At 40.9% G+C, this 15,408-nt stretch overlaps 1 protein-coding gene across 1 annotated transcript in view; it reads left to right on the forward strand.

The window, feature by feature from the left end:
- The first annotated feature begins 7,002 nt into the window (after nt 1–7,002).
- Nucleotides 7,003–15,408, forward strand: part of LOC144529362 (inactive phospholipase D5-like) — a 9,662-nt gene continuing 1,256 nt past the window's right edge. Inside the window, exons 1-7 of the mRNA XM_078268404.1 lie at nt 7,003–7,114; nt 8,994–9,130; nt 9,392–9,575; nt 10,629–10,737; nt 11,195–11,322; nt 14,104–14,301; nt 15,295–15,408. The exon at nt 15,295–15,408 is cut by the window's right edge and continues 38 nt beyond it. Of these exons, the coding sequence (XP_078124530.1) occupies nt 7,067–7,114; nt 8,994–9,130; nt 9,392–9,575; nt 10,629–10,737; nt 11,195–11,322; nt 14,104–14,301; nt 15,295–15,408 (918 nt within the window). The 5' untranslated portion in view covers nt 7,003–7,066. The remainder of the gene's footprint in view (nt 7,115–8,993; nt 9,131–9,391; nt 9,576–10,628; nt 10,738–11,194; nt 11,323–14,103; nt 14,302–15,294) is intronic.

Below are 15,408 nucleotides of genomic sequence, written 5' to 3' on the forward strand. Positions count from 1 at the left end.
TGAAAGGGGAGAGAGAGGGGGAATGACATGCAGCAAAGGGCCGCAGGTCAGAGTTGAACCCGCAGCTGCTGCATTGAGGAGTAAACCTCTATAGACATGCGCCTGCTCTACCAACTGAGCTAACCCGGCCACTGAATTAATGAATCTTAGACCACATACAGCTCTGCTGGTATTGACACGGTGGCCACAGGGGCATTTGTGTTTTGAATTAGAACAGTGCGGCAAAGTCAATTCTTCTTACACCAGCACCTTTTTGTAACCATAATGTAAATTGTGCTTGCTATAAAAGTCATCAGTCACCTTGTGTGTGTGTGTGTGTGTGTGTGTGTGTGTGTGTGTGTGCGCGTGTGTGTGTGTGTGCGTGTGTGTGTGTGTGTGTGCTTTTATTGTACTGCGCCAGAGGTGCTGACTGTTTATAATCATGGAGCGCTAAATGGAGAGAGTTGATGCCAGGAATAGATGGATCTCCTCGTTATATACGCTCAAAAGCAGTTTAGATTTGGGTGTCTGTGTGAGAGGCCGGAGAGTTTTCTCTTCACAGATGGGGAAGTCACATTCAAACTCAAATCATTGGGGCAAATTAACACCTACGGGGATTATTTAAATCGGATGGTTAAATTGTAAAAGTACATTTTTACATGTACCTTTTATTATAGCCTGCACTTTTCACATAATATGACATTATGACCACCAACTTAATTTGATGTTAATATTGTCAATAATGTAATATTAATAAAATAACTAAAGTGTACTCCTTTGATTGCATTGTCTCCTGCTCCCCAGCCTTGCTAATAACCGTTTTGTTGCTGTAATTTTGTAATCTCTTTTGAGATGCCCGCCGCCTTAAAATCTTTTGATTAGAAGAAATATCCTAAAAATAACACAGTAATACTTTTGTATTGTTTGACTTTGAGGATGGAGACGTGTACATGTTGTCCCATGAGCATTGCTTCTGCATGTTTAGCTCTGTAGAGTATGATCAGAGCAGGCATATGGTGTCTCTCGACCTGTGCCAAAAGGTTTCTTAAGGTGAGGCTACAGTGCTTCAGGACATTCTGTCTCTGCCAGTATCAGTATTCTGTATGTGAGGTGCAAATGGGAGAAACTAGATCTCACACAGAGTGTGTGTGTGTGTGTGTGTGTGTGTGTGTGTGTGTGTGTGTGTGTGTGTGTGTGTGTGTGCGTGCGTATACGTGTATGTGCGTGTGCATGCACGTGTATGTGTCTTCATGTCTGATAGTCTCCGCACACTTTTCTCAATCAGATTACTCTCCTTCACTGTCTGCTTCTTGCTGTTGTGTCCAGCGCAGCAGCTCCTGTTGCACCTCCACCCCGTGTATAAGCCCACAGAAGCCCATTGCCTGCCCCTCCCATAACCCATACCGCCTGCGAGACTGTACTACACACACACGTGTGTGAGAGTGTGAGGATGCATTGGTGCTCTGGCCACAAACAGACATGCTCTAGCTCAGACAGCACAGAGACCAATAGTGGCTGATTCAGCTACTGAATGATAGATAGAAATGCAGTAAGTGACAGCATCTCTATGTGTGCTTGGCTGTGAGTGAGTGTGTGTGTGTGTGTGTGTGTGTGTGTGTGTGTGTGTGTGTGTGTGTGTGTGTGTGTGTGTGTGTGTGTGTGTGTGTGTGTGTGTTCTTGTTTAACTATATTCGTGACGTCCAAAAACTGGGAGTCCAGTATACTTGTGGGGTCCGGAGAGCTTTGTGGGGCCAGAATGCTGGACCCCACAACTTTAAAGGGCTGTTTGAGGGTTAAGACTTGGTTTTACGATTAGGGTTAGAATTAGGTTATGGTTATGGTTAGGGTAAGGGTTAAGGTTAGGCATTTAGTTGTGATGGTTAAGGTTAGGGTAAGGGGCTAGGGAATGCATTATGTCAATGACGGGTCCCCACAAAGATAGTGCCACGCACTGTGTGTGTGTGTGTGTGTGTGTGTGTGTGTGTGTGTGTGTGTGTGTGTGTGTGTGTGTGTGTGTGTGTGTGTGTGTGTGTGTGTGAGAGAGACTGTCTGTACCACAGCAGACAGCAGTACACAGGTCATCAATGGAACTGTCAGATAATCCAAGGTCGAGGGGGCAAGAGGAGGCTCCCCCAGCGCTCCTGCCTGTGTTTCCCAAATGAAAAGCAGCAGCTACAGTGCTGTCCAATAGCAGGGCTTCTCCGCATCCACCTTTCTACAACGCAAAGACATGCTGAAACAGCAGAGATAACTGTCAGGTACCTCTCAAACATCATAATGTAATTAACAGTAAATCTGCTTTTTAGAAGGGGAATCCAAGTTGACTTGGAAATCCAAGGCTTGGAAATTGAAAAGGGGCATGCTGCAACAAATACCATTATATAAAATTGAATATGTTAAGTATCTTAAAGTATGTCAAAAAAGTGTATAAGCCATTCTATTATTCACCAGCCACATTGTCCAATATGCAACATGTCATCCTGTGAGCCCAGGAGTGGCATTAGCTTCATCCACTGGAAACCCTTTTATTCTGCATGCCTGTGGTGCATCAGCCTCGACTCTGGAGAATTGCTGCTGGAGAAGTGTTCAACTGAGCTCAGTTGCCTCCAATGAGAATTGATTACCACTTTCTTCACTGCTGCCACACACCCAGTACACACACACACACACACACACACACACACACACACACACACACACACACACACACACACACACAGACAAAGACTTTTTTTTTTGTATTTGTAAACCTCCACTTTGGAGAGAAAGAGAGAGAGAGAGAGAAATGGAGGAGGAGGAGGAGGAGGAGGAGGAGGAGGAGGAGGAGGAGGTCGAAGGGAGGGATTAGCCAAAAATGCAAACAAGGGCTAATGATATTAACGATGTATGGAGGGGAACCAAAGCTGCCTCAGGAAAAGTGCAACCACAAGTTGCCTCAATCTGTAGCCTTTTAATGCATTTTTATCAATGTGACTGTTCACATGAATAGTTTTATAGAGGTTTTCTTCATTTTATTATCTTTACCGCAGAGGTTATGTTTTCTGTCCAGTATGTTAGTTAGTTGGTTAGCAGAATATCTCAAAAGCAGGTTTACAGTCAAATATGGTGGAACATTAGGCCATCTGCAAACAAAGTATTGACTAGTTTTTGGTGTAGGTAGTACCACTGTGTTGTCATTTATAAAGCACTTTATGTGGTCATAAATCCTGAACAGCAGATAAACTAAATTCTAAGAACAAATTATTGTTCACTAAATTTATGTTATAATTATGATCCTACACATTTAATCCAATCTTCACCAATTTGGTATTAGAAATATAGGCTGTGGATAGCCTGAACACGTTCTTAAATAATTTTTTTGTTTTCCCAAATCCTGCAACATTTGATGGCATTTTAAGGTCATAATTCTTCCTTTTTAATGATCTTTTTATTATAAAGTTTTTTGTTTTACGACAAATGAATGGGTTCCTCCATCACATTTCTTTGAACAGCATATACGTACGTATAAGCATATAAGCATGACCTTTTTACATATGAAATTAAGAAATGGAAAAGGAAAGAAAACAGGGAAGATTGTCAGTAATTTGGAGTGCTTTCTAGGTTTTTTTTCTTGGTTTTTTTTTTTCCAGCAAGTGCTTAGTCGTGAATAAATCAATGAATCAATAAATCAATTTCTCAACTTCTCTCTTTTAACCATGTTAAACTTCTGGTTGCAGAGGCTGAGCTAGCTCCAGCACAAGGCTGTGAACAGAGACACAGCCTTGCCCTATCTACACCCCATCCACAGTCCATTTGGCATGTGGCCTAGCTGTCTCCTGTGGCGTTGTGACCTATCAGCCTTCACTCAGCACCATAGAATGTAAAAAAAAAGGTTGCGTCCTGTGCACACATGGAGACCTGCTGTTGATCTTTTGGTGTGAAGGTGAAACTATACACTGAGGCGTCCTTCATTGTCTTTTACAGGGCGTGTTTAGATGGGGAGGGGATAGGTGATTTGCAGGTCAAAACTAATATCTAGGTTTCTAGATGAAATTGGGTTGAAAAGTGAAAGTTCCGTGGATGTCTCGGTACATGAAATAGGACCTAACTACATACTTTTGGCATCACTAAAATTATGTTGAAACAATGTAATCAAACCTTACCTAAAAGACATGATCCAGTAGTAAAAAAGTAATGACCAAAACTAGTAAAAGTATAGACCCCAGGGTTCTTTTACCACCACCATACACACACACACACACACACACACACACACACACACACACACACACACACACACACACACTGCATAAAAGCTATTACCTGGTTTCGGCCCATTGTATAATAATTTGCTCATGTGTGTGTAAAGTCTGAATGTTCCTTGCAGTGTGGCTTTTAAAGATAAGGACTATTTACAATTGGTCTCCTCTGTTGGAGAACTGTGCTGTACATGATCAGATAATGATGCCCTGTATAGAGAGTCAGGAGAGAACAGGAATAAACTGTAATGGCTGCTGTGACCTTTGAACTGCTCTCCTAAAAACAGCGGCGCTTGAAAAGCGTACAGATCAAGTCAAGAGTTCTTACAGCTGTTCATTATAACGGAAAGGAAAATGGGTGACTGTGCAGTGGGTAAATTGTTTATGTCAACAGTTTTTCGTTGTGACCGCTGCTGACCGTTATGCCGGGGATCTCGTTCATGTTGTTGCTCAGCTAAAAACCACGCTGTGGTTCAGTCTCAGCTGATGGTCTGTGCTCAGGATGGTCAGGGGGACAGTGAAAATTCCATCCTGTTTGAAAGTGTGGTTGAATACTGTATGTGCAGCTTTAGGAATATTCACCTCTCCTGGGAAGTGGTCCAAACATTTCTGTCCCCTTTGTCTCTGTCTCTTGATCTCTCTTTAGCGCTCAAAGGCAGGGTGACATGCAGAGGGCACCTGCCTCAAAGAAACACAGCAGGTTTCACTGCTATGACTTTGTTCCTTGTTGCTACCAATATCACTCTGGAATCTCACACAGTGCTCCACAAGTCTTTATAAATAAAAACCATACTTAACTCTATACTCTTTTAACTACACTGACAAATCATCAGTTGTTTCATTGATACATTAAAACATACACATTTGTTCATGAGTATGTGAATGAGATTAATATAATTAAGCTTAGCGTTAGTTCATGCAGGACACGGAAGTCATGCCCACTCATTGAATTATCATTTCTATCAGACACACAGCTATCACAGCCATTCTCACATCAAGGCGGTCCTCACTGATCCCTGCTACACTGGCGCTGCTTCACTCATTGCTGCTGCTGGCAACGTTTTGCCTCCACTTTACTTGTTCAGATTTCTAAAATGACTCTTTTTGGCTTACTCTATTTTTACCCCGGTTGGGTTTCTGCAAGGTGCTACCTGTTTCAGTATGGCATGCTGATTGGCTGTTCCAGGGAGCATTGTCAAGAGCGGAGCCATCAGCGCCAAGCAGAACTGTATTTCCATTCCATTTTCCACTACCGATACACATTGTCTATCATGCGTCTCCAGCTGACCACTTGTGTTTAGATTTTGTTATTGCCTACACCACTTCCGCTAGAAGGTCAAAGGGCCCCGCACACAATCATCCACATTCTAGCCAGTCACGTTTGCTTGTGTCAATGCAACACTTTGTCTAACTGGTCATTATAGGGCGTTGGCCCATTGTCACCACATCCTGCATTGATGACTTATTTTCCTGTTACATCACATACGTTGTTTTACTTAGTCTGCCCTTCAGTCCTTGTGTCCAGCCACTTTTCACTTCCCCAGGTCTTTGCATTGCCATTCTGCATCCATCTACCAGATGCACTAAGCCCAAACCACAGCTGAGGCCGATGGGAATGTCATTAGCTTTGCAGGTATTTGGTCATCCAAGTATTGGACAATTTCAAATGTGCACCTAATGACTGCGCTAGATGAAAAATCAGAGGAACACCACATTTATTACAATTATTCCTGAGGGAGACATTAATATACCAAATCTCATAGCAATCCATCCAGTAGTCTTCAAGTTCGGTTGAGTACTACTGTAACTATTTCAAAAGTCACAACCAAGTAAACTTAAAATTAAAAGAAACTCTTTCACCTTCCTTCTATCTTTCCCTTGTTTCTCTCTTGTCCTCCATTAGGTCTTTCCTTTACTCCCTGTACAGTGCGGGACTCATAAACACAGCAGCAGCTTGCCTGCAGTCAGCAGCAGCATATGTTGTTTTCTGCTATATTCATCAGTGAGAAAAGGGTTGGGGCGAATAAAATGGCGGAAGACACTGTTGCATATTACATTTCCCCCCATTGAGGCCCTTTAATGTACTTCTGTGCAACAGAAAGCGGCAGAGCTTTCGATTTGAAGCTATATACGTGCTCTGGAATCTGGTAAATTATTGAAAAGAACATTCATTACAGTAATTTAAACAGCGGGGATTAAAGCAGACAATACTGCTGACTTACAGTTTAAGTTATTAATGGCAGCTATAAAGCTGTTTTAAATTCTTTTGTCTTCACTGTACTTGTGTGTGTGTGTGTGTGTGTGTGTGTGTGTGTGTGTGTGTGTGTGTGTGTGTGTGTGTGTGTGCGTGTGTGTGTGAGAGTGTCAGCTGTAACACACAGTGGATCACCAGTAGCATGTTTCAGCATCCCTCCCCTCTAAGCCAAGTCCCACTGCTTTCTGCCAGATGAGTTTTGTTCACAAGGCAGATAAAAGAGGAAGATAGAGGGAGAGGAAGAGGAGGGAGGAGTGGAATAGGAGGAAGAGGGAGGGGGGTTGCTGAGGCTCGGAGCTACTGCTCTGTATTGGCCATTTGAATGAGAGGGGTTGGTCTTTCTACATCTCTCTCACTACCTCCACCGAGAAGCAGAGAGTGAGCAGCACACGTCAGAGGCTGGAAGAACCATGTCGGGACATGAGACGGACCAGGACTCGAGGTGCACACACATACCTTCCAGGACAGTGAGGAACCAGCAGGATGAAGACGGCGGCATAGAGTGAAGACATCAGAGTGGGACGGGCTGAGTGGTGACAGACAGACAAAGATGTGTGACTGAGCTGCAGTTTCCACACCTGTCAGAGAAGTTTGAATGAGTGCTGCTCTCATGGCGGGACCAACCACACAGGAGCCCTTGAAGGTGATGTTTACAGCCCTCAACTACACTCGCTTCACTGTGACACTATTCTCACTTTGTCTGTTGGTGGGATTTTAGTGCATGTTTGCCTTAAGCTTTTCTTGCTTTAACGATTTAATTATCAATCAATTAAGACATTTTTTATTTTAATAGATTAATCAGTCTGTAAAATGTCGGAAAATTCTCTGTGACAATTTCCCAGTGCCTAAGGGGCATCTTCAAATTCCTGATGGAAAGTCAATTTACAATGATATTAAACAATTAAAAGAAGAAAATGCACACATATCATATACCGTCTTTAAATTGTCAGAAAATAGTGAAAGAAATTATCATTACAACTTAACAGAACCCAAGCGGACTTGTTAGACATTCATAATTACCACAATGAAAATCAATACATTTGAATGGAACCAGCTAATATTGAGCATTTTTGCTAATTGACTTTGTTTCAAACAAACAATTGAATAATTATGTCAGCTCTAAACTCAATGCTGGATATTTAAGGTTTTATATATATATATATATATATATATATATATATATATATATATATATATATATATATCTCCTTACTGTAAGGGTATTTTGACTGTACTGAAAACAGCTGTAGAAACCCATTGTGTGTGTGTTATTGTGTCAAGAAAATATTGAATCTCACTGCATCATCTGTAAGTCTCATTCTGTATCATGAGGCCTTATTTCCGAGCAGTCACATCCACAAGTCAAGCGTGGTCCTTAACTCTGCTAAATGTGATGAAGAACTCAGTGGTCTCTGTGGATAGCAGAGGGAGTGTGAGATGCATCCTTCTGCCAGTAGTCTTTCAGCCTCATTGCCTGAGACAGACAGTGTGGAGAGGAGTGGGAAATGAAGTTGACAAACACCCTCTGAGCCCCATCTTCTCTCTGACTTGGTGCTGAATTGTGAACCTCTTTTGTTTAATAGTCACATTTTATACAAAGTTGTAGCTGTGGGAGTCATCTGTCTGAGAAAGACCCCTGCTTATGCTCGCGAAGTAATCAGCGAGATACGATTCATTTGATGGATTGAACACAACAAAAAAGAATATGTAATGTGATGTTGACAGCTCAAGAAACCAACAGCCAAACAGGGCAGGGAATGAGATGGGGAAAATCTGTAGTCGTAAGCAAAACAGAAGTGCTTAACTGCACTTTTAAAACAGTGGAAATCAAGACTCCTCGGGCTGGATCAGGGCAATGAGGCTGCTGCTTCATAACCACTGACCCCACTGACTGTCACTCTCCTCTCACTCCCTTATTACAACCAGTATACCGTATACAGCCACAAACATACATGCACAATTATATAGCCTTTAAAATTGCTTGTCGTGAATGCAACATTGAGCGTATCCATGCTGGCACAGAGGTCATAAAATCCCTTTCAGCTTGGGATTCGCTTCGACAACAAAGCAGACAGGCAGTATACCGAAAATACACCAGACTTTCCAATATTCCTTATAGTTGGGCTTTAGTGTGTATCAGTTTGCCTTCAGCTGGAGTTATGTTCCACCTCACTTGTCCTCTGCCCCGTGGCATAAAGTAGGATTTGTGAAGCAGGGGGGTGGGGCTCCAGGGCTTTGAATTCCTTTGCGGCCTGGTTGTCAAATGAAGAGTTTCTACAGTCAGAAGAAGTTGTTGTATTGATCATGAATCTTAACCTCTAATCAATGATATTGAATGAGGACATTGGCATTTAACTGCTGATTTCCCTTTTGTACACCACCCAAAACCATGTCAATGTCTTCACTGCAAGTTGTTAACCTGCTGTATAACAACATGGGGAAGAGTTGAGCTCTATAGAGTCATGCATCCTTCACAAAAATGAAGTCTGACTTTAGCTAAATGTGTCTTACTCGTCCTCCAGACCCAACAGAAGTGCATTGCCATCTTTGCCCTTCTCTGCTGCTGTGCTGTACTCGTGGTGCTAATTTTTTCTTCAGTGGACATTTGGGGGGACGATGAGGACGGTATCACAGAGGAAAACTGTAACAGAGACTGCAGGTAAGATGCTCTGCAAGTGTGACATGAAAACATAACAAGGCAAAAAAATATATATAAATAAGGTTTGCATTCATGTATAGTGCAAAACATTAACAAACAGCGATCCATTCAGTATCTCTAAAGTATCTCTATATTCTAAGACTAAACATTTTTGCGCATGCAGTGGTGCTCCTAAAGACATGTAAACAGACACTAATGTGTAAAATTGTTGAGTTCCACTTTAATGCTCCAAACACTCACAAAAGCAGGTTTTACTTACAGCATCGTGCTCACGGAGAATATTCCAGACGACCTCTCTCTCCCCACGAATGACAGACTCCACCTCCCTCTCTCTGTTAGCTTTCATACATTGTTGGACCAGGCAAAGCACTCAGTTGAGGTTGTGTCACCTGTCTGGGCCTTAAACCCCTGGGACCTGGAAACAACGCCAAGCACTGCCAAACAGGTACAAAGTCAGATCTTCAGTCTTAATATTTCCCAATACATTCCTGCAGAGCTTGAACCTTCTGCATTTCCCAGGTGTTCTTTAAGATTAAAGGTCCAACACGTAATATATTTACTGTAATAAATCAAAAAAAATGACCACAATGCGTCATCAGATATTAAGGAAACATTCTAACAATAACAATAACATAACAATGCTAATGCCAGTATTTTCTCCTTATGAAATTTCCGTTCCATAACGGAATTTCTGTTTGTGTTTTGACCTGTGTGTTGTTATCAACTGCCCAGTTTCACAGCCAGGCCGGGTTGCCAAATATACCTGTGAAAACGTAATCCCAGCGCGCTACAGCTGTAACATTAGTACAGCCATGAAAGCAGCAAACAAACAAACAGGATCATCGGAGATAAATTCCAACCAACCTAAAAAAAAAACAGCATTTGTCTAACAGTTGCGTGACCAGAGACATAACAAACCCCGGGTAAATATTGGAGATGTATTTGAAAGATGGAGACAGGTTAGAGCCTCAAAGGACACCGAATTGGCTAATTTCCTCCTGAACAGGTAGCTAAGTATTAGCTTCAGGCTAATTTATCAAGGGACAGGCATTTCATGTCTTTTCAACATTTGTGTACTCACATTGAATTATATAGATAGAGTACACGAGTTGGTTACTTGCAAAAACAATTGAGACACAGCCAGTTTTTATGACTGTCAATATAGCCAGCATCTAACGTTAGCTACTCAGCTGTGCTGTGAAGTAATGTTCTATGTGAGACAAGCCTCTAGCAACATTGTTGTGGATGCTGCGGTCTCAGCAGGCAACCTTCAAGTCTGGGGAGGAGGGGGCGGGGGAGACGACTCTCTCTAGTATTTTGAATTTGTACTGCAGAAACTATTTTAAACACTAGCTGTTGGTATTACATATTGCACCTTTAAATGCAACTATTTTCTAGAAGAACTGTATATTCTTTTAAGTGAAGTTAGTTTTACTAAGATCTAAGTAGCGCCCTTTGAAAATGCTGCTCAACCACAGAACATCACTCTCTTCCTCAGGGTCAGCTGTTGTTCCAGCGACTGCTCAGCCTGAAATCTCGTGGGGTTAAATTGAAGATTGCCAGCAGTCTGACTAACTCTGCTGAACTGAAGACCTTGGCAGCACACAGTGAGTGTTCGTCATATTTCCATTTTATAAAAGCAATGCACTATGCCACTGTAACCTTCCAGAATGAAGATTTATAGCTCCTAACAACTCACTTGACAACATTGCCTGTGCACAAACCAGTTTTCAGAAGAAATTTCCCATGTATTCTATGACAATTTTTTTTAAATGTTTTTAGTTGACAGATGTAGGCTCATTTACACCATGCAGCTCCATCCAGCAGCTCCACAGCAAAGGCCATACAACTGTCATGTCTGCCAAACTTTACAATGAAGGTCAAAAAATCATGAATGTGCAAATGTACCTGGCTGGTTTCCTGTCAAAGCTGCTGCTCAGGCTGCCTGCCTGCTTTGCTGTCAGCCAGTCCAAGGCCAGTTGGCCAATTTCCACGATTCTCTCCATCTCATTCTTTCAAACTTTTCACACTATTCCCACTCTCTGTCTGTCTCACGTTATCTAGATGCAGAGGTTCATTATGTTAATATGACAGCTCTTACCAGAGGAGGACTACATTCTTCATTCTGGATAGTGGATCGGAAGCACATTTACATCGGGAGCGCTGACATGGATTGGAGGTCACTCTCCAAGGTAACAACAAACACTGACAACATGAGTGTGCAGAATAAAATCAGACCAGAGGATAAATGAGCTGCTGCAGTCAGGTCTGGTCAGGTCTGTGGTTCTTTTCTGGCCTCAAAATGGCTACAGTAAATTTTGGTCACTCAGAAATATAAGCTGGACAAATTTAATAAAATGATAACATTTGCACCCCACAGGGACTTAACACATAACACAAAGTCTGGATTAGTTCCACTATACACCTGTACCTTTTTAATGCAATTACGCAAGCAGCTCTTAATGGGTATCAGGGATGATTTAAGATTGCAGTCTGAGGCGGGCCAGAAAAAATGTAGTAGCATTTCACTTTGCATTTACTATGTAATTCACAATAGAGGAGCAACCAGGGAGTATTAGCATACTACTACTCGAAGTGATTACCTGGCACTTTTCATGCTTCAACGCTGGCTGGAAGTAGAACTACTATTCGGTGTAATTAACAGCCAGAGGGATAGAAAGGGACATATATATAAATGTATGTGTGGTGTGAACACACACACAAATGATAGAATGGCAGGTAAGAAGAAAGACTAAAAGGGAATGGGTCAGAAATCTCACTATACATAGATGGTGGTAGAATAGACTAATGCCTCTGTTTGTTTCCCTCTGGCTCACTCCACTCAATAAAATGGAACAAACACAAAACATATTTCTGCTGTGTAATTAATGACCAGGATAGAATATATTTAGAACAAATGTTTTGCTGCTGTAAGCCATGCTTTGGTCCAGACCTGAAATATCTCAACAACGATTGAATGGATTGCAATTATATTTTGTACATGTAGCATGCTGCAAGGATGGCGTATTTTTGTAGGTCAACCCAGAAGATAGCATCGCCTTGGTTCCCTCCACAAAAAGCCATTTATGGGATTTTTGGATTATTGCAGAAAATTGTTTATGATACTTACACTTTTAGGATTTTTTATTTTATTTAATTTCATCTTTATTTGTCAGGGACAGTGCATATTAATAAACATTTCTGTAAATATGCCAGAATTAGCCAAAAGGCTAGCTTTCGTCTGCAGTCCCTGGCCAGATGTTACAATAGGCTCCCTTAAAAACAATGCTAGGCATCCTAACATGAGCATGACATTAAATACAAATATAAATACATGTGCACGAGATAAAATCACATTACATTCTTGTCTTGTTTACAACAACTACAATTACATTCCAATTGAATAAAAAAATAAAAATAAAACACCAACATCACATAATTAAAAAAAAATCTTTCACCTATAGATACCAGGCAAACAAAATGAATAGAAAATAATGAAAAATAAAAATCAGATGGATCATGACATTGACATTTTGAAGCGCGAATGCAATTTAATGTCCCCGACAACTTCTGTAGTCTCATTTAGCCACCGCCTTTTTAAGACATGTCAAATCTTCAAAATTCATGAGTGGGGTATTTACTGAAGTATTTTATCTCGTAGAACAAAACGTGAAAATCTCTTAAGCTTTTGTTAACCACAGACCTTATTTCAGGCATCTAACCAAAGGGAAAAAAAGAGGGAACAGGAAGTGCAAAAATGCTAACTCATTTCCGAGTTTTAGGAATCACTCTTGCAGCACTCTATTTTACTTTTCCTCCAGCGCCACCATGAGGCTGATATTTGTGGTTTTGAGTGAAATGTCTCGACAACTATTGGATGTCTTTAAATTTGTTACACACATTAACGTCCCCCTCAGGATGACTTTGATGATTCAACACTTTTTCATCTAACCCCATCGTGGAGTCAAAATTTCAATTTGTCCAATACTTTCTTTATGATCAAATACCTGCAAAACAAATCACATTTCCATCAACCTCAGCTGTTGTGTTTAGTGTTAGTTAGCAAATGATAACATGCTAATACGCCTAACTATAATGTATAATATTTAATTTGTTCACCATACATGGTAAATATATACCTGATATAACGTCCTCATGTTAGCATTGTCATTGTAAGCATGTTAGCATGCTTATGTTATCATTACGCACCACTGTCCCTATTGCGTCACAGAGCCGTTAGCATGGCTGTAGAGACTCTAGAGGAGGAAACCCTTAAAAAAATTCTAATGGGATCAATTTCTACCAGTGGTGGTAGAAGTATTCAGATCATTAACTTAAGTAAAAATAATAATACCACACTGAAAAATAGTCCTGCATTGAAAATGTTACTTAAGTAAAAGTATGTAAGTATCATCAGGAAAATGTACTTAAGGTTTTAAAAATAAAAGTACTCAATACAGAAAAATCCTCACATTTTATAAACTGGAAACGATCAACTCTACTTGTGGGCCTGTATGTTGTTGGGTAGTTTAATTTATAATAAAACGTCATATTTTATAAACTACATGTGTTTTTTGTGCAGACATTGTCCTTTGTAAAGTAACTAGTAACTAAAGCTGTCAGATGAATGTAGTGGAGTAAAAAGTACAATATTTCTCTCTGAAATGTAGTGGAGTAAAAGTACAAAGTGGCATGAAAACAAGAGACTCAAGTAAAATACAAGTACCTCAAATTTGTACTTAAGTACAGTACTTACAGTACTGTAGTACAGTACATTTACTTAGTTACATTCCACCACTGAGTTCTACTATTTTTGATGATCAAATCTAATACTATTCTCACTCTAAAATCAGCATCCCTTTTGCTTTTTATCTAACTTCCTTTCTCACATTGTCTATCCAGTGAACACAGTCAGACCGCAACTTTTCTGCTGCGTCACTTCTTCCTGTGTGCTCCTTTCTGATACCCCACAGAGAAAAGAACTGGGGGTGGTGGTGTATAACTGCAGCTGTCTGGCTCTGGACCTCCACCGAGTCTTTTCATTTTACCGGCAGCTCCATGAGAGGGACTACATCCCCTCCATCTGGTCGAAGAGAGTTACAGCCCTCTACGGGAGGCATGACGCCCTGGAGCTACAATTCAACGCCACAGAGGCCGCTGCTTATGTGTCTGTGAGGAACGGCTTTGTTATGTAGCAGTATTCATTGTATGTTAGCACATAAATTGACTCTATACAAAATGCACAAACCACAGGTTGTGTCTGCAATAAATTCTCAGACTGGTTTATATTCCTCTTAAGGCACCAATTCCCTGACTCTGGACTAGATGGTGAATGTCTTAATGAAAGTTTCATTACCAACTAATAACAGACACGCGCAGGGGGTGATTAATCATGGTAATATCACGCTGTGGAGCATCTTGAGTCTGAATATCTCAGTACCTCAACCTAATTTGACAGTAATGAATCTTGTTGCTCTCTAAGCGACAAGACGCTTATCAGTTGCATTTAGGACATTCATCATCCTATAGGAACTAATGGAGTCACGCTGTCACAAGCAGCTGGCAACTCCAACCTGCTCTTGTGCCTCGCTTCTTTGAGTGGTGATACATGGTTGGAGAAATGCGCCTTGTTGTTTTTCTTGCCCTTTACTTTGTCAAAGTTGTTACACTGAATCTGACATTTTGGAAAATGATAAACTCTAATGATGTTGTCCTTATCACTGTAACAATTTAGTGGGGTTGTCAATCAAAAGGTGCGGTTGTCGACTTTTGTTTGTTGAACTGGGACAAAAGGAAAAAATGAAATATTGAAAGTAATCAAAATCATATTTTTGTCCACCTTTCAGTTCTTTGATTTGATCTTTATTCAAGGGCGTAACTTTGGGTTTAGCATTGGGGGGGAGTGAGATTTTGAAATTTTGAGCATATTATGAAACACTTTATTTCCTGCATTGTGGTGAATTTTCTGCAACAATTTGTGCCTTTTCTGCATCACGTTACGGTGCAAATGTCTTTAATTATGTAAAGGAAATTATTATTAAATATTCGCGGGGGGGTTGCACTGGTCAGTTTTGTTTATTGGGGGGATTGTAACCCATCTCCATCCCCCCCTGTAAATTACACCTTTATTACATTTTTGGTGAGTGCTTGTATCGTTTCTGCAGACGTCTCCTGAAATCTTTTGCGCTAAAGATCGCACCAGAGATGTAGATGCCATCTATCAAGTCATCCAGAGTGCAAAGACATTTATCTTCATATCCGTGACGGACTACCTCCCT

Source organism: Sander vitreus, chromosome 2, assembly GCF_031162955.1.
Source record: "Sander vitreus isolate 19-12246 chromosome 2, sanVit1, whole genome shotgun sequence".
NCBI lineage: Eukaryota > Metazoa > Chordata > Actinopteri > Perciformes > Percidae > Sander > Sander vitreus.